Genomic DNA, 23072 nt, shown 5'->3' on the forward strand with positions numbered 1-23072 from the left:
CAGTGGTTAGCACCGCTGCCTCACAGCGCCAGGGGCTTGGGTTTGAATCCCGGCTTGGGACACTTGGCTACAGGAGTCTGCACGTTCTCCCCATGTCTGCGTGGGTTTCCTCAACATGCTCGTTTCCTCCAACAGTCTGAAAGACATTCTGGTTAGGTACTTTGGCTGTGCTAAATTCTCAGTGTACCCGAACAGGCACTGGAGTGTGGCGACTAGGGGACTTTCATAGTAACTTCATTGCAGCGTTAATGTAAGTCTACTTGTGACGCTAATAAATAAACTTTAAATTATATTTAAACAGTATAAATTTAGCTTGTATTTCCAAGCGTAGAAGAATGAGAAGTTATCTAAGTAAGCATTTAAAAGATTAAATGATTCAATAGGGTGGACAGAGAAATTATTCTCCCTGGTTAAGGAATCTAGATCAAGAAGGTACAAGTTTAAAATTAGCATCAGACCATTTAAGAGTTTTTAAAAATTCTTTCATGGGATGTTGGCAGCACTGACAAGGTCCACACTTGTTACCCATACCTAATTGCCCTTGAGAAGATAATGGTGAGCCACCTTCTAGAATTGCTGCAGTCCATCTGGTACAGGTACCACAATAGTGATTTTAGAAAGGGAGTTCCATGATTTTGACCCAGTGACAGTAAAGGGATGATGATATAGTTCCAAGTCAGGATGGTGCTTAAAGGGGAGCTTTTTTCACATAGAGCACAGTGGAAATATGGAACTCACTCCCACAAAAGAATTGAGAGATGTTGGCTCAATTGAAATTTTTAAGAACAAGTTCAATAGTTTTCTGTTAGGTAAGAGTTGAGGTACAGACCCGCTGTGATTTGACTGGATGATGGAACAGACTCAAGGGGCTGAATGGTCTACTCCTTATGTTGACCCTGTTTTGACAGATTTATAAAGCTTATCTTCATTACAGTAAAGCACCTCTGGGCTTAAAGGAGCTGGACAGAAACCAAATGTATTTGGAGGGAAGCAAAGACAGAATTTAAAAATGTCTTAGACATTAAAAAGGTGCTGTGTAAATATAAGTAGTTGTTATTGTGAAAAGTCCCAAGGCACTTCACAAGAGTGTTATCAAACAAAATTGGGCAAAGTCACAGAGAAAGGTATTAGGTGAAACGATCGAAAGTTTGGTTACAGGTAGATTTTATTCAATGTCTTAAAGAGAAAGGTAGAGAGGCAGAAGATGCTGAATTCTGCAACTTAGGATCGAGACAAGGAAAGCCACAGCATCAAAGGACAAGAGGCAGAGAGATCGCAGAGGGTTTTAAGGTATGAAGAGGTGACAGGGAAAGAACAGGTCGAAACCATTCAGAGATATTGAAACAAGGATCATAAATTTAAATTTGTGTTGCCACACCAGGAGCCAACTAGTGGCGAGGGGGTGGAATGGGTGGCAGTTACTTGGTGCAAATTAGCCTAGAGGTAACAGTGCTTAATTCAATGTGTATCTTTGCTGGAGAAAAGTTAATTAGCCAAGGGATCAAATTAAGACATTTTAACAAAATAGTACGACAGGCATTTTTATACATAGCTTCAATTTGAATTAAAAATAGACTACAAGATTGGCTTTTTTAAATTCCCTGTCGCTACCTCCACAAGAATTAAACAAGATGATAAATGACAAAATGATGGTTTTCTCAGTTTCAAATCTGACCACATTGCTCCAAAGGGCTGCCAATGTTTGGTGTCGTTTTATGGTAATTTGTAACAAACAATCGATTCTATACTTAAATTATTTAACTGGATCAAAAGTGCTTCCCACCCCTCACCGAAACATCCAATACTCACAATGAGGTTTGCAAATCCACACAGCAACAATGAATTCATACTTGCCTGTCTGTTCAATGTTATGGCACTCGGCTGGCACTTTGTACAAATTCCATCAGGCCATGGGGGATGCCCTTCACACCCAGATTTGATTTTGCAGCTAATGTTCTCCAAGGCAACAAATTTGCCTCTGTGAGCAGAATGACAATCGTAATTAAACATTTCAGCTTTCCAATAAGGTTGGGAAGTCCAGAAACATGAACCCTGCACATCACTGACATGTAGTAATTGAAACAGAATAATTAGCAACCTCAATCCAGATATTAATCCTACTGGGCTGATGATGAGCTCATCAGTTTTAGTAGAGTCAAAAGGTCAAGCTAATAGAGGACCCAACATTGATGTAGGCAAAGAAAGTTAAATTTGGTTGTTTTAACGATGCAAACAGATTAACCTTTAAGGATCTGGCCACCTGATTAATAAAAAGATGCTTTTGGATGATTTCTAGTTCAGACATCGAGTCAGTTCTATGGAGGCATTAGACATTGGGTTGGTAGAGATGGAATAATTTGCCTTAATGATCCCAGGTTTTGGGAGATGGGGAAGAGGAGAGAAAAAAATGGCCAGTAACTAACTTCAGACCAGGAAGTAAGTCTGACTCTAGCCTCAAAATTTAAAGTTAAAAATTACAATTACTTCAAAATTCTATTCTCAATATGAATGGAATTCTAACATTTTTTAAATAATTAAAATCAGAGAAGCTATTGTACAGTGTTAATCACTTAAACACTCGCATCTAGTTTAATAGTCATTTTCGACGCAATGAATGAGTCAAAACCACAACTCATGTCTTTGTAGATGAATGGACCATTTGTTGGAATATAGACAGGTCTAAACTCTTTTGTATTATTCACATCTTAGAAAATTAACTATACACATAGGAAGCAACTTTATACCTTTGAATATGCACTATTTCAGTGTGGTCTAAAAGTACTATTGATCATTTGCCTCCATTGAGTCATAATTCATAATGCTATTAAGTAAATTGGCCCAAAAATGCAGCATAGGAGTCTGGTGTTTATTTTGCAGCACCTATAAATTTTAAAATACTGTAGATTGGAAAAAAGTTTAAGTCAAAGTTAAATAGTAATGTAGGAGGCACAGAACAGGCCATCAGTGTGCAGTTAAATTAAGGTAGTGGCTAAGATATTGTGCACATAGTAAGTAGTCTTGCCTCTCAAATTACAAGCAAACTACAGGGTATTCCCAAAAGGAGTAGATTTTGAGGCAGAATTTCAGCAATATCACTTTCATACACAAATATCATGCAAGATTGTCTTTAGGGTGTAATGGAGAGAGAAGTCAAACACCGCAAGATAGATTACAAGGAATTTACCTTTTGGAGATTTGGATCTATATCTCTAACATCAGTTTACATGGGTCAATAATAGCATCTAACCAGCAGAATTGATCAGGGCGACAAGAAAATTCAGAACTGAACTGACAATCAGGAGCAGGTTGCTTTGAATAGATATAGATTGTATCAGGATATTCTGGATAAAATAAAAAAATCCACTACTTCGATAACTTCATCTAGTTTGCCCCACCCACTATCATGATACTATGGCAATTTTAAACCAGCACACCTGAAAATAAGGTATGAATCATAGGCTCGATTAGAACTACTTTTAGAAAATAATTATTATGGAAAATCTGAGAATCTTTTTTTCCAAAGAGTACTTACTTGTCAGCACCACCGGTCAGTTTTCGGATGTATGCATGGAATGACATATGTTTAACAGGGGGGTCCAAATGATTGAGATAATCCTCATCAAAAGGCTAAAGAATAAAAAGCATAGTCCAGAAAATAGATGAATGCAAACTACAGCTCATTTCCAAAGGATAAGAAGTGTGTGTGTGTAGAACAGAATAAGCTTTCACATTTTTCATAAACCACCATTAGACAACTACTGAAATGTGCTTAGTGCAAATGGGGATATTTTCAATTAAACATAGAATATTTTAAGTGCCAGCTTTGCCATAAATGTGAAAATATGTCAGATACACAAGTGTTTTATTTATAACTGGAATCACACCGTGAAGACAACAATTATTGTATCCATTTGCTACTCATCACAAATACAACACATCTCTTTGGATAAATCTGCCAATCAACCTATGCTTCCTATTTTAATGTTCCTGATTCGAACAATTCAGAACTAGTATAAATATAGTATCTGTCTGAACAGTATTGGGATTTTCATTTTATTTTTAAGGTTGTTTGATCATTAACACTTAAAATATTAATATAAACTCACTCACCCACACACTAAACTACATAATACACCTTTCATATCTACAGAAATTTTTAATGGGGAAATTAGAGACTGGAGCCATAACAGATAAAATAGCCCTGTATCTTCGCCTGCTTCAAATATTCACTCATTATTTCCTTCAAAGATGCAGTGGTCTTTCTCTCTCTCTCACACAAATGTTCCCCGAGGCAGAACATTGCATGCTCCCATCTCCCTCTGCATCAGAAAATTCTTCCATCACAGCAACAATTTCACATTGTGACCTCCCATCATGAAATCCCCAATCAGAGGAAACAGTCTTTCCCCAGCCTAGTTAACATATCAAAATCTTTTATAAATTTAAAAACGTCTATTAAATTTTCTTGTGTGGCTTTTTCTGCTCCAATAAGATCATAAGATAAGAATGAGAAAATTCCCAATACCCAAGCCTTTCAATAATGGTTTTATATCTCTGGTATCATCCAAGTGAATCTTCATTGTACACTCACTTTCGCTGTAATGTCCTTCCTCATGATGAGGCAGTAAAACTGCATTCAGTGCTCTTATCTGTGCTTAACCATTACAGGAAAAAAATTATTTTTGCTCATCATTTATTCAACTATTTATAAAAACCCAAAATACTCTTGGCCACATTTGTGCCGTTAATATCCAACTGCTTTTTCAAGGAATGCGTGTTTGAACACCTTGGTCCTTCTTGTTGAAGCACACTCTCAAGTGTCTTTCCACTTCTTGGTGCCCCTCCCAAAATGCCTTTCTATGCATTAACTTGTACTATCAATTGTTCAAGGCAGTGTACCCAAGCCCAAGTCCGCAGCTGATTCTCGCCTCTATCATTACAGCCCTTGCTCAAGCCAAGCAAAACCCACTAACCCTGTCAATCAACTTTCTATCCTGTTGCCTTATCTCCTTTCATACTACATATCTGAATTTCGCAACAAGCCTGCGAGACACCTCTTCAAATGTTTTCTGAAAACCACATACACATCTGCTGACTTAAATATTTCTAATTGGTCATTGCTTTTAAAACACACACACGCAACTCAAATTTGTCAAACACGACACAGGCCTCTTGGTCTTTGGACACCAATACTATGCCAACCAAGCTCAGTAATAGGGTGTCGGCCTTCTCCTCAGCACTTTATTGCTCTCTAGCATCTCAGAACCTTGAAACAGGGAATGTGGATCTGTGGGAATTCTGGAGCAACGAAGGCAGATTAACACACGTGCAGATCCTTTGTTTTAACACAGAGGTGGTGGAGTGCCAGCGGCATCAGTCTGTTTCTGTTCTCTTTTCTGGATCTACTGTGTGCGTCATCAGCATTTTTAATTATAAATTCAGACACCCAACATCGAATTTCAGACGTTCCCTCCAGCAATCCCACCTTCTCTTCTTGTTATAAGCTTTTTTCATGCTTTCTACTGAGCTACCATACATTTGGCCGATATTCTGATGTATTTTCGTTGCTTATGATTTTTCATATTAACACACTAATTTCTCTATTGTTGTTAAGTAATGTGACCATTATTTTTTCTCATTTATAGAGTATCTCTTGTCTTCTCTCCTCACTGTTTTTCTTGTCTTCCACCCAACAAAACTGCTCGATTATCTTTGAATTTTTACTAATCACCCTTCCGGATTCTGCTTTTATTCCCCTTAAGATATTGTCGTCTTTTGAGGGTTTGTTCCATCCCCCATTTTGTTCTTGATACCAATCTTTTTTCCATGCCTTCAAAGAGATTGACAGCATGCACAGCAAAGGGGGTTTAGGAATAAGGACAGATGTTTTTTAAACCAAGTAATGATGAATTTTCTACTGTGCAGGTGAATGACAAAGAAAGATGTAAGCGTTTACTATAGTTTGCTTTTAGCCGAATTGAAAACAATGGAACATTGAAATATTATACTTCAGGTTGATAAATATCCAAGCATGCCAATAAGGAATTTTGTTACACGTACTTGAAAAACCTTGAAGAACAAGCTATATCTATCATAGGACACTTAACAGATATGATAGCCAAGACTGCATTAACGGTTTATTAAATTATGTATTACAATCAATTGTTCACTAAATTCCATTACTATAAAAAAGACTAATATGATGGCATCAAAATCCCTGAGAAGGGATTGATTTTCCATTTTAAACTGATAGCATGTGTCTGCACATAGCGCTGTGAGAAACAAAATGCAAAGAATCGATTTGTAAAGGGGGACGATAAGTGCATGCTAACTGAATAACAAATAAAAATGCCAAATGCACAGCACTCATAAGTGGTTTTGCAATTATTTTGCCAGCACATCACAGAGTGCCTGCAATTAAAAGTTAAGTAGATAAGAAGCGTGGGCATGTCTGTGCTACAGACTAATGAGACAGAAGGAAAATGCCCAGCCTCCATTCTTATGGGACCCTGTATAGCTTGCATGGTTCTAAATACATGTGTACAGTAACATTATGGTCAATGATTATCCTACGCTGATTGGTCTTTTTAAAACTACAAGATGCAAATACTAATTTAAAATATTTATTGTACTAAAAAAGTTGAGTGTTCTTTAAGATTCCACATGTACGCTGACATCGCTAGAAATGTTGGTTTGAGAACCCAATGTAAATTAACACACTTCTGAATAAGGACCAGTCAGCAAAAAAGTTTTTAGGCATTCATACTAAAAATATCAAAACCTACAAATCTCTTGTCACTGGCTGATCTTAATAATGCCCATCCTGTGATAAAAGCATATTATATTAATATATCTGGGTTCTAATATTTTCCATCATTCCACTTGTTAAAAATAATGATTTTAACATACTTGATTTCCAAAATATCCCCCCCCCCTCTATTGTATGAAAATAAAAATGCCACATGTAGTTACAGTAATGCTTTCAGCTGGACTGCTCTGGAAAGAAATTTGATTTCACGCTCAGTATTAACAAATCAGGGTAATGAGTTAAGAGTACCATATAGTCAGAATGTCCTTTCATCTGTCCACTATGTCAAGCAGCACAAACTGCCTCGATCAATATTCTTGGACAATAATATGCAATGATTTCCAAACAGAATGATAATACTGCTGTGATGTCCTTACCTCCAGTGGAACACAATGAACACATTTGCCCAGCGCACCATGTCGACACCTAACAAAAACACAAACCCAAAAGAAGTTTAACAAAGAATGTAATTCTGAAAACAAAACTGAGTTCTCGGTCTAGATTCCATCTTTGTGACAGTGTACAAAAGGGCAATTGCAAATTGGCAGCATATTTTGTATATCCCTCCATTATTTATGTTGAGCTCAGGGGAGGTGCAAACCAGGCTGCCAATGCACTATAACTTGCTATACACTACCACACAAAGTCATGATCATCCCCTTATGTTTTAAAAGTTTTCCACAACAGAACAATAGCTATTTATCACTAGGATCTTCTTTACCATTTTCTTGTGGATTGTAAACACAAGCCTCACTATTATTTCATCTGTGAGAACCTAATAATCGGCCAAGTTATCAATACCAGCCGATGACAGATCAATCAAGTTTGTTAACTCTTTAGAGCTACCCATCAATTGAGAGAATTCTCCCGATCACACTATAAACTAACTTCATAAAACACTTTCTTAAAATCCATGTGGATAATAAAAACTGCATTCTTCTCATCAATATGCTGTTACATCATAGAATCCTACAATGCAGGAGGCCATTCAGCCCATTGAGCCTGCACCAACAACAATCTCACCCAAGCCCTATCCCCATAACCCCATGCATTTACCCTGCTAATCCCCCTGACACTAATTTAGCATGGCCAATCCACCTAACCCACACATCTTTGGACTGTGGAAGGAAGCTGGAGCACCTGAAGGAAACCCACGCAATCACTGGGAGAATGTGCAAATTCCTCACAGACAGTGACCCAAGCCAGGAATCGAACCCAGATCTTTGCCGCTATGCGGCAGCAGTGCTAACCACTGTGCCGCCCTTATCAAAAATTCAATTAGCTTAGTCAAACATGATTGGCTGTTAATAAATATATGCTAGCTCTCCTCAAACCTCTTCAAGTGTCTGTTAATTTTTTTTCTTCGATTACTGTTCTGAAAGCATACCAACCATTGATGTTATATTGACCAGCCTGTAGTTACTACAGATGTCCTATGCCCTTTCCTCAGTAAGGGTGTCACAGGCCAGTCTACAATTCATTGGCAATTCTTCTGTATAGAGCGAAGATTGGAAGATTATGGCAAGCACTTCTGCTATCCCCATTTCTCCCGAGTAACCTGGAAGGCAAGCCATCGCAGACCAGGTACTTATCCATTCTAAGCATATCCAGCCTTTCCAATGTATGGTGCCTATCAATTTTCACCTAATCCATTACCTCTGTTGTCTCTGCTTCTACGAACATTTTTTCACTGACTTCCTTGGTAGACAGTGATACAAAGTACTCATTGAGTTTTCTAGCCCTGCCCTATGCCTCGTTTTGGCCCGAATATGCCCCATCCCTCCTCTTCCTACCCACTTATTATTTACGTGCTGGTAGAAGATTTTTGGGCTCACATTTATGTTTATTGCCATCCTATTCTCATATTCTCCCTTTGCCAGGCTTACTTTCCTCTCTTATTGTATTGGACTGGTTCTCAATTGAAGAATTTAACTGCCAGGCATCATACACTCTCCTTTCCTTAGTTTCGTCTTATTAATTTAAATTGCTGACCAAGGAGTCTTGATTTTGGTTCTTGAACCTTTCCATCCTTGTTGGAATATACCTAGTCCGTACCCGAAAGAGATCCTCCTTAAAGACCATTCACTCTTCAGCTACTGTTTTGGTTTCATTTTACCCTGACTAAACATCTTCACATCCCATGGAAATGAATCCTCTTCCAATTTACGTCAGATTTTTTCCCCTTTCTCTTCTCATATACCAATCTAAACCGTATGTCCCAATGATCACTCTTAATCAAGTGTTCACCCAAAGGCATTTCATCCACTTTATTCCCCAGCACCATTACCATTATGGAACAAATAACCAACCGCCTTAACTTAGAAACTATTTTATTTAATCTCCTCCTGTTTAAATAGGATGTCAAACCTCGTTTAAATTGTACATTGCATCACATATTCATCTTGCTCCAGCAGAGCTATTTATTTAAGCTCTCACTGTATTGGGGCTCAGGGGTGCAACATGCAACAGAACCATCATGGAAGTAACACTGAACACAACTAAAATTATCTCAGTTCTGTGCAGAAACATTAAGTGCAAATCAGACAAAGGCACAAACCAAAGGAATGTTTGGAGCAGAGACTTGTGCAATTGTAGACTACTCACTGAAGATTTCCCAAGAATCAGTTTGAAAACCATGGGATTGATCAAGGAGCAGGTCGCGTAGCCTCTTGGATATGGATAAAAAGTTAAAAGAGGAAATAGCTTAGAGGGAACATTACCCCTAAAGAAGTTCTTTGGTTACAGAAGGTTTCCACAAATGGCTTGCGCTTTAAGAGGTCACCTCTTACTAATTTATAGTGATGTGAACGCAGTCAATGCTATAATTTATAAAACGTACATAATTAATACTATTCTATCGATTTCTGATCAAAAAGTCTTACTGTTGCTGGTCCCTGTTTCTGTATATCTTTCCATCCTGTTTCATTAGATACTGGTCAATGTCATCCTCCACAACAGGCACTGTAGACGTGGTTGAAACTCGTGACCCTCCAGGAGCTTGGGCTGTAGTCTCCATAATTTGAGTGGAAGTTCCAGCGTCGCTTGATGGAAAGAGGAATAGCAGGTCTCCATGTCTAAAGCAGAAGATGTTAAGGATAAATTACTGGGCTTACAGCTGTCAAAATGTTGAATACTGAAACCAAGGACATATCAAAGTCACGTTGCATTAGCCCAAATTAAAGCATTACTGCTGACAAAGCAACCGTTGATATTTTTGGGAGCCTGAGTATTCCTTCAAACAGCCATACTGGCTTGACACTCAGAGCTGACGAAGGGTCATCCAGACTTGAACCATTGGCTCTATTCTCTCGCCACAGATGCTGTCAGACCTGCTGAGATTTTCCAGCATTTTCTGCTTTTGTTTCAGATTCCAGCATCCGCAGTATTTTGCTTTTATCTTGGTATTTAACTCATTGCCACTTCTCCTCCAGGAATGCCTTCCCTGAAAAAGTACTGCTCTTCTCTCTGATAGAATTTCCATTTGTCTCTCTCACCCTGTGCACTGTCACTGCTTTCCAATTCCCTCCTGGTGTTTGACAAGGTATTTACTCGCTTGCAGAGCCATTTTTCCTTCCTAAGTCTCTGTCTCACCCCACCTGGATTCCAAATGAAGCTCCAACCCATCTTTCGAATCCACCCAGGATTACAGGTATCTCTAGGACATACAACGCTCCTCGGACTGCTGTTCTCACTGCATCCTGAGATCCACCCTCAGTGCCATGCACCGCCATATGCACACCCTCGATATCTCTCTCCAGCAGTACCGACTCATTCTTTTCTCAGAGCTTTCCTGGCCCCCAGTTTCACTTCATTCTTTGTCTCATATGACGTATTAACGGGATGCAAATTCCAACAACTCATCAATACCAACACCCATCCAGGACCCTCCCCCCGTCCTTTGGATCCCATCCCTCCTAATCCCAGCGCTTGCCACTTATTCACTATGCCCTCTGACCTTCCCCTCTCTGAGGCTGAGCGCGCTGTACTCAAAAGCTTCGTACCCTTACGTCCTCACCTCAACAAATTTCGGGCTCGACATGATGCTGAACTCATCTTTCACCGCCTTCGTCTCCATGCTCATTTCTTTGGGCAGGAGCCCTCCTCTCTAATCAGCAGATCCTTTCACTCACCGCCAGCATTCCCCCTCCACCTAGACCCCTCCCTCTGGCCTCTTACCCGCTCTTCATCTTTTCATCAACTATCTGCGTGACATCGGCCATCTCAATTTCTCTGCTCCTCTCAACCACTCTAACTTGTCTCCTTCCGAACTTGCTGCACTTCTCTCAGGTCCAATCCAGGCCTTCTCATCAAACCCGCCAACAAGAGCAGTGCTGTTGTTGTCAGGCGTATGGACCTCTATCTCGCAGAGACTGAGCACCCAACTCTCGGGCGCTTCCTCCTACCTCCCCCTGGACCATGACCTGACCATCAAACATCAAACCACTGTTTCCAGGACTGTCAATGCCCTCGTCGCCTCCGGAGATCTTCCCTCCACAGCTTCCAACCTCAGTCTCCCAACCCCGGACAGCCCGCTTCCTTCCCAAAATCCACAAACAGGACTGCCCCAATAGGCCCAATGTGTCAGTCTGTTCCTGCCCCACTGAACTCATTTCCTCCTATCTTGACTCCATTTTCTCTCCTCTTGTCTATTGCCCAGTCCCTACCCACCTATATCTGTGATTACTCCAATGCCCTACGCCATATCAACAACTTCCAGTTCCCTGGCTCTAACCACCTCCTCCTCACCTTGGGTATCCAATCTCTTTACACTCCCATTCCCCACCAGGATGGCCTCAAAGCTCTTCGCCTCTTCCTCAAACAGAAGTCTGAACAATCCCATCACCACCACTCTCCTCCGTCTGGCTGAACTGGTTCTCTCACTCAACAATTTCTCCCTTAATTTGTCTCACTTCCTCCAAATAAAAGGTGTGGCTATGGGCGCCCGCATGGGTCCCAGTTACACCTGTCACTTTATGGGTTATGTGGAGCATTCCCTGCTCCAGTCCGACTCTGGCCCCCTCCCACAACTCCTTTCTCAACACATTGATGACTATTTTGGTGCCGCTTCATGCTCCTGTCTGGACCAGGAAAAATTTATCAATTTTGCTTCCAATTTCCGCCCCTCTATCACCTTCATATAGTCCATCTCTGACACTTCTCGTTCCTCCTTGACCTCTCTGTCTCCATTTCTGGTGATAAACTGTCCACCAGTATCCATTACAAGGCCACCAACTCCCACAACTACCTTGACTTGCTCTTCACACCCACATCCTGTAAGGACTCCATCCCATTCTCTCAATTCCTTCGCCTCTGCCATATCTGTTCAGATGATGCCACTTTCCAAAGTGCTGCCAATATGTCTTCCTTCTTCCTCAATCGTGGTTTTCCACTCCTGTGGTTGACAGGGCTCTTGACCACATCTGATCCATCCCCATGGCCACTGCTCTCACCCCCTCCCCGCCCTCCAGAACCAGGATAGGGTCCCCTTTGTCCTCACTTTTCATCCCACCAGTCTCCACACTCAAAGGATCATCCTACACCATTTCCGCCAACTCCAGCATGATGCCACCACTCAACACATCTTCCCCTCACTACCCCTGTCAGCATTCCGCAGGGACACCCTGGTCCACTCCTCCATCACACCCAACACCTCACCCCCTTCCCACAGCATCTTTCCATGCAATTGCAGAAGGTGCAACACCTGCCCCTTTATGTCCTCCCTGCTCACCATCCCAGGTCCTAAACACCTCTTTCAGGTGAAGCAGCACTTCACATGCACCTCCTTCAATTGCATTTGCGGCTCTCAATGCACTGTACTCTACATCGCAAAGATCAAACGCAGACTGGGTGATTGCTTTGCTGAAACGTTGGCTCTATTCTCTCTCCACAGGTGCTGTCAGACCTGCTGAGGTTTTACAGCATTTTCTGATTTTGTTTCAGATTCCAGCATCCGCAGTATTTTGCTTTCATCCGAAAACACATCAGTTCCACATGTAAGCAGATGATACCCAGCTTTCCCTCGCCACATCTCTTGATCCCTCCACTGTCCAAATTGTCAAGCTTGTCCAATATCCAGGACTAGGTTAGTAGAGATTTCCTCCAATTAAACCTCGGGAAAATTGAGGCCATTGTCTTTGGTCCCAACCACAAACTGCTCGCCCGCCACCGACTCTATCCCTTTTCCTGACAATGGACTGAGGCTAAATCAAACGATTCCTAAACTCATATTTAACCGAGAGGTGAACTTTCAACCACATACACACACATCTCAAAGATGCCTATTTTCCCCCTCTGCAACACTGCTCAACTCCACCCCTGCCTCAGTTCATCTGCTGCTGAAATCCTCATTCATGCCTTTGCTACTTCTAGACCAGACATACGCTATGCATTCCTGGCTGGCTTCCCATGTTCTAAACTTGAGGCCAGTTGCCTAACTCACAGCAAATCCCATTTGCCTATCATTGCTATGCTCACTGGCTTACATTGGCTATTAGCTATGCTATGCAACACTGTGATTTTAAAACTCTCATCCTCGTTTCAAATCCTGTCATGAATGGCCCCTCCCACTTCACAACTCTCCGAGATAAGTTTAAGTTTATTTATTTATTATTGTTACAAGTAGGCTCACATTAACACTGCAATGCAGTTACTGTGAAAATCCCCTAGTCGCCACACTCCGACGCCACACTCCGGTGCCTGTTCGGGTACACTGAGGGAGAATTTAGCATGGCCAATGCACCTAATCTGCACATCTTTGGACTTCCAGAAATTCAGAATACTTGTAACTACTGAGTAGGAACTGCTTTTCTTTGTGAACCAACTGTCTTTTTAAATATTTTTTCGACTTACAGAACACAATGAAAGCTTATCGCTCAACAGCGGCAAAAAAATCCCCTTCAGCTGCTTACTCATTCTTCAACTACTCCACCTAGAAAAACAAAGTAGTCTACCGGCACCTATTCCTTGATACACAATAGAAGTCAAGTGTTTCCATATAAAGTTAAAGTTTATTTATTAGTCACAAGTAGGCTTCCATTAACACTGCAATTAAGTTACAGTGAAAATCTCCTAGTCGCCACACTTCGGCGCCTGTTTGAGTACACTGAAGGAGGATTAAGCATGGCCAATCCGCCTAACCTACACATCCTTGGATTGTGGAGGAAACAGGAGTACCCGGAGGAAACCCATGCAGACACAGGGAGAATGTGCAAACTCCACACAGACAGTGACCAAGCCGGGAATCAAACCTGGGTCCCTGGCACTGTGAGGCAGCAGTGTTAACCACTGTGCCGCAGCAGTGTTAACCACTGTGCCACCATGCCACCCTGATCATGGAAGGAGAGCAGAAAACCAAAAATAAAATCGGGCACCTTATTGTCTGTATTCTCTAGGGCAATCTCAGTTGGGCAAACCTTTTGTCTTTTCCCCCAACTACATAATAATTTGACAGGAAATTTTCTAAGTAGAGCCATTCGTTTGTAGAAATTGAGTGAAGGAAAGTCTTTTTTTTACGTAGTTTTTCTGTTTATGTTTTGGTGATTGCATTCCACAATTCTGCAAATTTTCTAAGAGTTGGAAATGACTAACACCACTCTCAATTTCCGGTATACCGCTTACTTAACTGATGCCATTGGAATAAAGCTACTTTCTCATCGATGGTTGTCAAGTTTCAATAAATTCAAAGCCTCAAATGACTAAGGTAATCAGAGAGATCTATGTCCACTTTGACATTGCTTATACGTTCAGCACCAGGAACCCATCCATTTGTTTGCATCTCAAGCCTCCCTTTCCCATTCATTTCTTTTCACAATGTCTAGACATTGAAAAAAGTGTTCATTACTATTAAAAATGGTTAAATACCAGTACGTACTTAATTTTAAGCAAAGAGAGTGATTTACTCGTTGGGGAGATCTCTCCAGTTTTATTTCTGTTAAGGTATACAGAAAAGCCATTGTTAGAACAGCCAAATTCCTTTGCAACCTAAAAAGAAAAACAAAATTAAATTATAATTAGAACGTGAGAAGTAAAAACTTCAGGATTTCATGCATTTTGATCTAAATGTGCAGTTACTGATCAATATGTGACCGCTCTACCATTCCTGAGTTGTGACAATAAAACAAGAAACAAGCTTCCTCTGCGGGTTGAATAGGTATCAACCACCTGACGTAGTCATACTCACTGAATCATATTAATCAGCCAATGTCCCAAACTTCTACATTGGTATAACTGCCCAATGGCAGGACAGACCCACCAGAGGCGGAGGAGTCACAGCGGTGCACATCATGGGAGGGGGTGTCTGTGGGAGTCCTCAATAATAACACTGGATCCCAAGAAGTTTCAAGGCATCCAATGAAATATGGGCAGGGAAATCTCTTGTGGATCAGTCTCTCCCAGCTGATGAATCAGTACTCCTCCATGTTGAAGAAACAGAAGGTAACAAGAGAACCGACTGTACGCTGGGTGGAGAACTCCAATATCCATCACAAGTGTGGCTTGGTAGCACCACCACAAAGCTGAGGAGTCCTGAAGGACATAGTTACCAAGATCGGGCCTGCGTCTGGTGCTGAGAACACCATCACAAAGGCAAAACCTACTTGATCTTGGAGGTATTGGTAGGAGTGACCATCGTACACAAGACCATAAGACGTAGGAGCAGACGTAGGCTATTCGGCCCATTGAGTCTGCTAAGCCAATCAGTGATATAATAATCATAAACTCCACTTTCCCGCCTTACACCCATTACCCTTAATTCCCTTATTGATTAAAAATCTGTCTATCTCAGCCTGTGTACAGTCCAGTGGAGATGAAGTTCTATTTTCACAATGAGGGCACCATCGATCAGGCTGTGTTACACTATCACTGTGTCAAACGAATAGGTTTCAGACCAGATCCAGCAGCTCAAAACCATGGCACCCAAGAGGTGCTGTAGCTATTAGCAGCAACAGAATTGTATTCCCCTACCATTTACCCAAGTACTGGTATTACCATTAAGTCAGGCTCAATGAGGAGTGTAAAAGAGCATGGCAGGAGCACCACACAGGCTACCAAAACATGAGATGCCAATGTGGTGAAGCTAAGCTGCAACTGGACTACATGCATGATAAACAGTGGAAGCAGCCAGCGATAGGCAGAGTCAAATAATCCGACAACCAACAGATCTAATCAAAACTCTGCAGTGCTACCACATCCAGTTGTGAATGGTAAATGACAATCGAACTGAGAAGTGAAGGCTCCATGGACATCACCAATGATGGTAGAGCCCAGCACATCCAACCCAGCAAAAGACCAAAATGCTAAAGCATTCACAACCACCTTCAACAAGAAGTGTCAAATGGATGAAGACCCCACCCTTCACAGAAGCCAGACTTCAGCTAGTTTGATTCATTCCATGTGATGCAAACAACATTCTGGCTGTAGTGCTGAAGACTTATTCTCCACAACTAGTTGCACCTCTTGTCAAGCTGTTCCAGGACAGCTAATGACGCTGGCATCTGCACAAAGTGGTAAAGTGCCCAGGCGTGTCCTGTTCACAAAAACAGGATAAATCCAAACCACTCATTTTGGCCCCATCAGTCCACTCTCAATCAATCAGAAAAATGATGGATAGTGCTATCAAGTGGTACTTACTCACCAATAACCTGTTTATCAATGCTCATATTAGGACACTCAGGCCTTAACACAGTGTTCCTCCAAAACTGGACAACACAGCAAAATTGCAGAGATGGGATGAGAGTGGCTGGCCTCAGTACAAAGGTAATATTTGACTAGGTGCAGCATTCAGAAACCCTAATAATATTAAAGCTGAAGGGTATCAAAGTTTGGAGTCGTATTAACTACAAAGCAAGATGGCTGTGGTTGTTGGGAAGCTAATAACCTCAGCCCAGGACATCATTTTAGGAAGTCAGTGTCCTGGACTCAAAGATCTTCAGCTACTTCATCAAAGACCTACCCTCCATCATAAGGTCAGAACTGGTTTGACCTCAACTGGAGTAGTGTCCCTAATTCTGTGTACTGCACTTTCAGAAGAATGTAAAAGCATTAGAGAGGGTGCAGAATATATTTACAGGAATGCTTCTGAGAAATTTCAGTTGTGTAAAAAGACTGAAGGTGCTAGGGTTGTTCTCCTTAGAGGAGGCTGAAAGAAGATTTGATAGAAACATTCAAATCATAAAGCGTTTTGGGCAGCATAGACAGAGAAAAACTATCTCCATTGATAGAAGGGTCAAGGACCAGTGAATAGATTTAAGGTGATTGGCAAAATAGGATGAAAAATTTATTTGTGCAGCCAGTGGTGACAATCTGGAATGCACTGTCTGAAACAGTTTAAATGATGACTCTTGAAAAGGGGATTGGATAAGCACCTGGAGGGAAATAAATTAAAAATCTATAAAGAGCAGATGGTACCAGCCAAATTGTTCTTGCAGAGCTCTGGCATAGACATGATGGGTCAAATGGTTCCTTCTATGCCACTGTATGACTCTAAATAACATGTTTCCTGATGATCGCACAGTTCCATTCTCAGCTCCTTAGATAATGAAGCAATCTATCTGCCTGCATTCAGCAATACCTGGACAACAGTCAGACTTACACTGTAAGTGGTTAAGGGACATTTGCACCACAAGTGCAATGCAATGACCACCTCCAAAAAAGAGAAAAAAGTCTAACCACCTCACCTCAACATGCAATGGCATTACCATCATTGAATTCTCAGCACTGTGGACAATGGGAGAGTCATCACTGACCAGAAACTTAACTGGACCAGCTACATACATGCTTTGGTTACAGATCAGGGGTGGGAATTAGGCGACAAGTAGCTCAGCTTTTGACATACCAAAACCTTTCCACCAACTACGAGACGCAAGTCATGATGGAATACATTCTCTTGTCTGGACTGTGGGCTCAACCAATAATCAAACTCAATACCATCCAGGACAAAGCAGCCCACCTGACTGACACTTTACCTATCACCTTAAACATTCACTTCCTCCACTGTTGGTGAGTGAGGCTGCGGTGTGTATAGTCTACATATTTCTAAGCTGCAACCTCTGCAACCTGGAAGAACAAGGGCAACAGGTGCACAAGAATACCATCAGCTGCAAATCCAACCCCCCACCCATCCCCTCCCAAGTCACATGCCTTATGATTTGGAAATTTATACTGTAACTGGGTCAAAATTCTGGAACTCCCTTTCTAACAGCACTGTGGAAACACCTTCATCCCACAAACCACAAGGCAGCAATTCACCACCACCCCGTCCAAGTCACAAATCTAGTGAATAAGAATACATCCTTCCTCACTTGCCCAACTTCCTGAAGTCTAACACTTGTCCATCATATCAGTAAATGCAGATCTTGGCCAAAACCTATCACAACTCAGCTGACAGATTTCAACTTCCGCAGGTCCTGAGACCTATACTTCAGGATTCAAAGAGGGCAGGTCCCTTAATTTCAAAGCAAATTAGACATGTCCTTATTTTCCATTGCTTTTCTGCATTTTCAGCCGCACTCTCTCTCATATCAGAATTTTTAACAAAATGTGAAATACCAAATAATTGGTTTTCCATTAAATCTATATTTGAGATGATAAATTTGAAGCTTCATAGAATGGTCCATGGGATGGAAGGGGGGGTGTGGGGAGAGGGTGAGAGATTCCAAAGACATCTTATTCTGTGACGTCAATTCTCTTACCAATCTGCCTCGTGGCTGCTATGCAGAAACTAAATAAATAACTGAATTCAATATTTTTCTAACTTCTATTTTTGTTTCAAATAGTGGAGTAATATCTCTTAGAATGGTAAACAACCTGTGATATTCAACAGATAACACGATTCAAGAATAATCTAGTAACTATATTTTCCATTTCTTTAAAAATGGCATAATATTTTAGTCTTTCTTCCTTTTCACCAGCAGTATGAACTGGAGCAGGATTAAGCAGTCTGTGAAGGAAGGTAGGGTGTGTAAAACGATATTCCCCTCCAGCAGCCCTACCAGGAAGTGATATCTCTGGTGTGCTAAGAAAAACACAGCCAAAGCCACAAGGTGGAAAGCTTTTATCGGTGAGCCATTTGTAGTAAAATTCGCTTCTCGGCCTTTTGGCTAAGATCAAGTGTAGCATGGAGAGGATGCTGCACTTGGTTGAGGTCATTAGGTTACGCTGAGGCTTCATATGTTTCATATGAAGCAATTTTTAAAAGCGGCACCTCGGCCTTTTGGCTAAGATGCAAATGAGCCCAAGTCTTGGAGGAGGAACCTCCCCCTTCTCCAATCAGCTTGGCTCATGTAGATCGGGCCCAGGACAAGGTGGTTTGGTCGCCTGCCCTGTCTTGTCAGCCTGGATCGGAAATGTCTCAACTTGTTGAGACTCTGAATTGGATTTGATTTGATTGAATTGGAAAAGTATTAAAAAAAACATAAGATTAATTTTATCATTTCGCTGCAAACAGAAGAAAGCTTTCTTCAAGAATCCAGAGGTTTGACCATTGTTCTGAGCCATGCCATTGCTAATAGTCTTGCCTAAGCCATCAGTGGTACATACACCGAGTGGTCACAGGCATTATTTTTCCATTGGTGAACAGAATATTTGTCCCAACTTTTGCACACATCTGGAATTCATCTCTGTGCTATTCCATAGGCTCAATTTCTTACAACTACTGCTGATTGTAATCTGAATCAAGATAATCAAACCTTGGGAATACTTTTCTAAGTTGCATTTTCTCAATCTTCTTAAATATTAGTACTGATTTATTACTATATTTAGTTCATGTTCTGATACTATAATTGTAAAACCTGACAAATCTTGGCATGTTTTAAAGTTTCAAAGAAAGTATTTTATTCAGAGTTGCCATAATCTTAATTGTCTTTTCATTTACAGATGCTGATTGACTTGCAGTGCATTTCCAACAGCTTGTGCGTTTATTTCAGATATCCAGCATTTGCAGTTTTCCTTTTTGTTTTACAGCTTTAGATTGAGGGAATAGGATGTAATGCGCAATGTATTATGTAATGGGAGGAGAGTTTAGGTCCTCATCCTTTCCGCACAGGTGTAATGAGATAGTCCCAAGGAAAGCTCGCTGCGGCCAAGGCAAGTCTGTGTTGTGTGTGTGATGTAAATCGACACATCCCAAGATCAATTGTCCCAAGCTGATGCTGAAAGAATTTTGTAGATTGGCAGCTGCATGCAAATGTGTTACTCCTCCCCTCAGACAGGCTACCCGTTCATCATTTGATATCCTGTTTGCTCAGCTGTGGTATGTTGCTGTTTTATTGATGTGGCTTCAGCCACAGGCTTGCATCTTGGAAGTACAATTTCAAATGTACAGATGGGACCAAAATGAGGCACGTAGTTGATACACAAGATAAACCACAAAGACATTAATAAGCTTGCAGAATGAGCATGTATGAGTGAGGTAATATACATGTGCCTAAATGGGGTAGTGGAACCAAGGGATCTTTGCCCTTTCTTTATTCTCCAGTGGGATGTGGACATTGCTGGCAAGGCCAGCATTTATTGCCTACTCCTAATTGCCCTTGAACTGAGTGGCTTGCTCAGCCATTTCAGAGGGCAGTTAAAAGTCAACCACATTGCTGTGGGTTTGGAGTCACATGCAGGCCAGACCAAATAAGGATGGCAGATTTCCTTCCCGAAAGGACATTAGTGAACCATATGGGATTTTTCAATAATCAACAGTTGTCATGGTCACCATTCTGTCAACTTCCATGGTGGGACCTGAGCCCATTGTCCACAGTAATAACCTAGGCCTCTGGATTCTCTTAAAATCATTGAATCCCTATAGCGCAGAGGGAGGCCATTCGGCCCATCAAGTCTGCACTAACCACAATCTCACCTGGGCCCTATCCACATAACCCCACATATTTACCCTGCTAATCCCCTGACACTAGGGTCAATTTATCATGGCCAATCCACCTAACCCGCACATCTTTGGAGTATGGGAGGAAACTGGAGCACCCAGAGGAAATCCATGCAGACACGGGGAGTGTGTCCACACAGACTGTGACCCGAGGCCGGAATTGAACCTGGGTCCCTGGCGCTGTGAGGCAGCAGTGCTAACCACTGTGCCACCGTGCCGGCCCAGTTGATGTCACTGGATTCTAATCGAGTGACATCAACAACACCCCAATGATCTGGGGTTACAGATACATGAGTTACGACAAGAAGCAATGTAAGTTAATAAAGACTTGAAACAAAAAGGCAAACCACATTGAGGATCATTTCCAGAGGGATAGAATTCAAAAGTAGGAAAGTCACTTTGTACAGATAAGTACTATGCAAGGTTCTGGTCTCCATATCATAGAAAAGGACAAAGGCATTGGAAAATGTGCAAAAGTGATACCAGAACTGAGGGACTACACCAACAGGGAAGATTGAACAGCACATACATTCTAATTAGGAGCCCCTCAAGGCTGCTCTGCCATTCAGGAAGATCATGGCAGATCTGATTGTAATCTCAACTCCATATTCCCACCTACTACAATAACCTTTCACCCCCTTGCTTATCTACTTCTGCTTTAAAAATATTCAAAGGCTCAGCTTCCACCATCTTTTGAGGAAAAGTTCCAAAAATTCATGAACCTCTAAGAGAAAAGAATTCTCCTCTTTGTCTTAAATTAATGACTCCTCTTTTAAAATGTGACCCCTGGTTCTAGATTTTCCCACAAGAGGAAACATTATTTTCACATACATGCTATCAAGACCCCCTCAGGATCTTATGTCTTTCAATCAAATATATTTTCAATCAATAGACTGGGGCTCTTCTTTCTAGGAGAGAAAAATTAGGGTGACTTTATAGAGCTCTGTAAGATTATGAAGGTTTTGATAGGTTGAACATAGAAAGGACTCACCATTTGCAGGTGAGACTATAACGAGGGACCATAAATATTAGATAGCCATCAACTTTTTTAGTCAGAAAGTGAACTGTCGAGACAACAGCATAGATGCATTTAAGGGGGGGTTGTATAAAAGGAATTGAAGGATACGTTGATAGTATTAGTTGGAAGAAAGCTGGGAAGAGACTTGTGTGGAGCATAAACACTGTCATGGACATATTGGGCTGAATGGCTTGTTTCTGTGCTGTTAAGACTTTGTAATTGATGCTACAAGATAGACTTGCTAGATACAAAATACATATATAATTATCAGCAGGCTTCAGTGCAACAAGTTAGACAAAACTATGTGGAATTGGGGTCCTAAAATCATGTAAATGTTAGAAAGGAACAAGAATTCACAAAGAGAATTCAGTTAACAGCAATAAAATAGCTGGTGAAAGTGACCTAATTCTTTCAACATAAAACTTACCGAAAGTACTCAGGTCAAACTAAAAAACTTAAAGGATAAAAAAATACATTAAATTTAAACGAAGTTTTCAGAAACAAACTCCCCTTGAAGAAATTAGCTCATTTACCTTTTTCAAAAATTGGGCTCCTGTTTCTCGTTTCCCCACGTTAATCCGTTTCATACCATGCGGTGACTGGATACGAACAATCTAAGAAAAGGTTAAATAAATATTTTCATTCTTTTCGTATCCATTTCAGCCATGCTTACAGCTGCCAACATATATTCTAACATGTCACAAGCACAAAATAAAAGGGTGCACCATCATATTAAAAACCATTCCTAAAATAGAGACATAACAGAGTTTAATTCGTTCCCACAATTATCAAATCCCGATATTATAAATGTTTTTTAAAAAAGTCTGAATAAACTCTTATGTCCCCAGAATTGAATTCTAATGTATGAAATGTTTAGCCATGGTCTGACATAAGCCACCATAATTCTGTGACAAAGCAACCCCACTCGGTTCATTTTTAATAATTGACTGTTGTCTGCCGTGTAAGCTTTAAGAACAAATAAAAGTACGTGACAATGCCACAGCTACAATGCTTGACCAATCAGCTCCTCCCAACTGTAAAAACAACTCAAATTCCAAGCCTTTCCCTACATTGCGAGTGTGTCAGTTCACATTGGATTATAATAGGAGGCATCACTTCTTAAGCCATTCTGTATGATACTCAGATCAAGAAGATAGTGACAAGATCTGTAAAACACTCATCAACTAAACCATCATAATTTGTAACCAGTGGGGAAAATATGGATAAAGGCAAAATACTGCGGATGCTGGAATCCGAAACAGAAACAGAAAATGCTGGAAAATCTTAGCAGGTCTGACAGCATCTGAGGAGAGAGAATTGAGCCAATGTTTTGAGTCAGGATGACCCTTCGTCAGAGTTCTGACGACAGGAAAACACGG

The 23072-nt window shown here is 41.0% G+C and overlaps 1 protein-coding gene across 1 annotated transcript in view; it reads right to left on the reverse strand.

Moving 5' to 3' along the window:
* The window catches only part of nploc4 (NPL4 homolog, ubiquitin recognition factor), a 69153-nt gene that overhangs the window by 35759 nt on the left and 10322 nt on the right, over positions 1-23072 (reverse strand). The window contains exons 2-7 of the mRNA XM_078225596.1: positions 22227-22307; positions 14679-14788; positions 9691-9882; positions 7186-7234; positions 3533-3627; positions 1855-1978 (exon numbers count right to left, since the gene is read on the reverse strand). Coding sequence (XP_078081722.1) covers positions 1855-1978; positions 3533-3627; positions 7186-7234; positions 9691-9882; positions 14679-14788; positions 22227-22307 — 651 coding nt within the window. The remainder of the gene's footprint in view (positions 1-1854; positions 1979-3532; positions 3628-7185; positions 7235-9690; positions 9883-14678; positions 14789-22226; positions 22308-23072) is intronic.

The sequence above is a fragment of the Mustelus asterias genome, chromosome 12 (genome assembly GCF_964213995.1).
Source record: "Mustelus asterias chromosome 12, sMusAst1.hap1.1, whole genome shotgun sequence".
Lineage (NCBI taxonomy): Eukaryota > Metazoa > Chordata > Chondrichthyes > Carcharhiniformes > Triakidae > Mustelus > Mustelus asterias.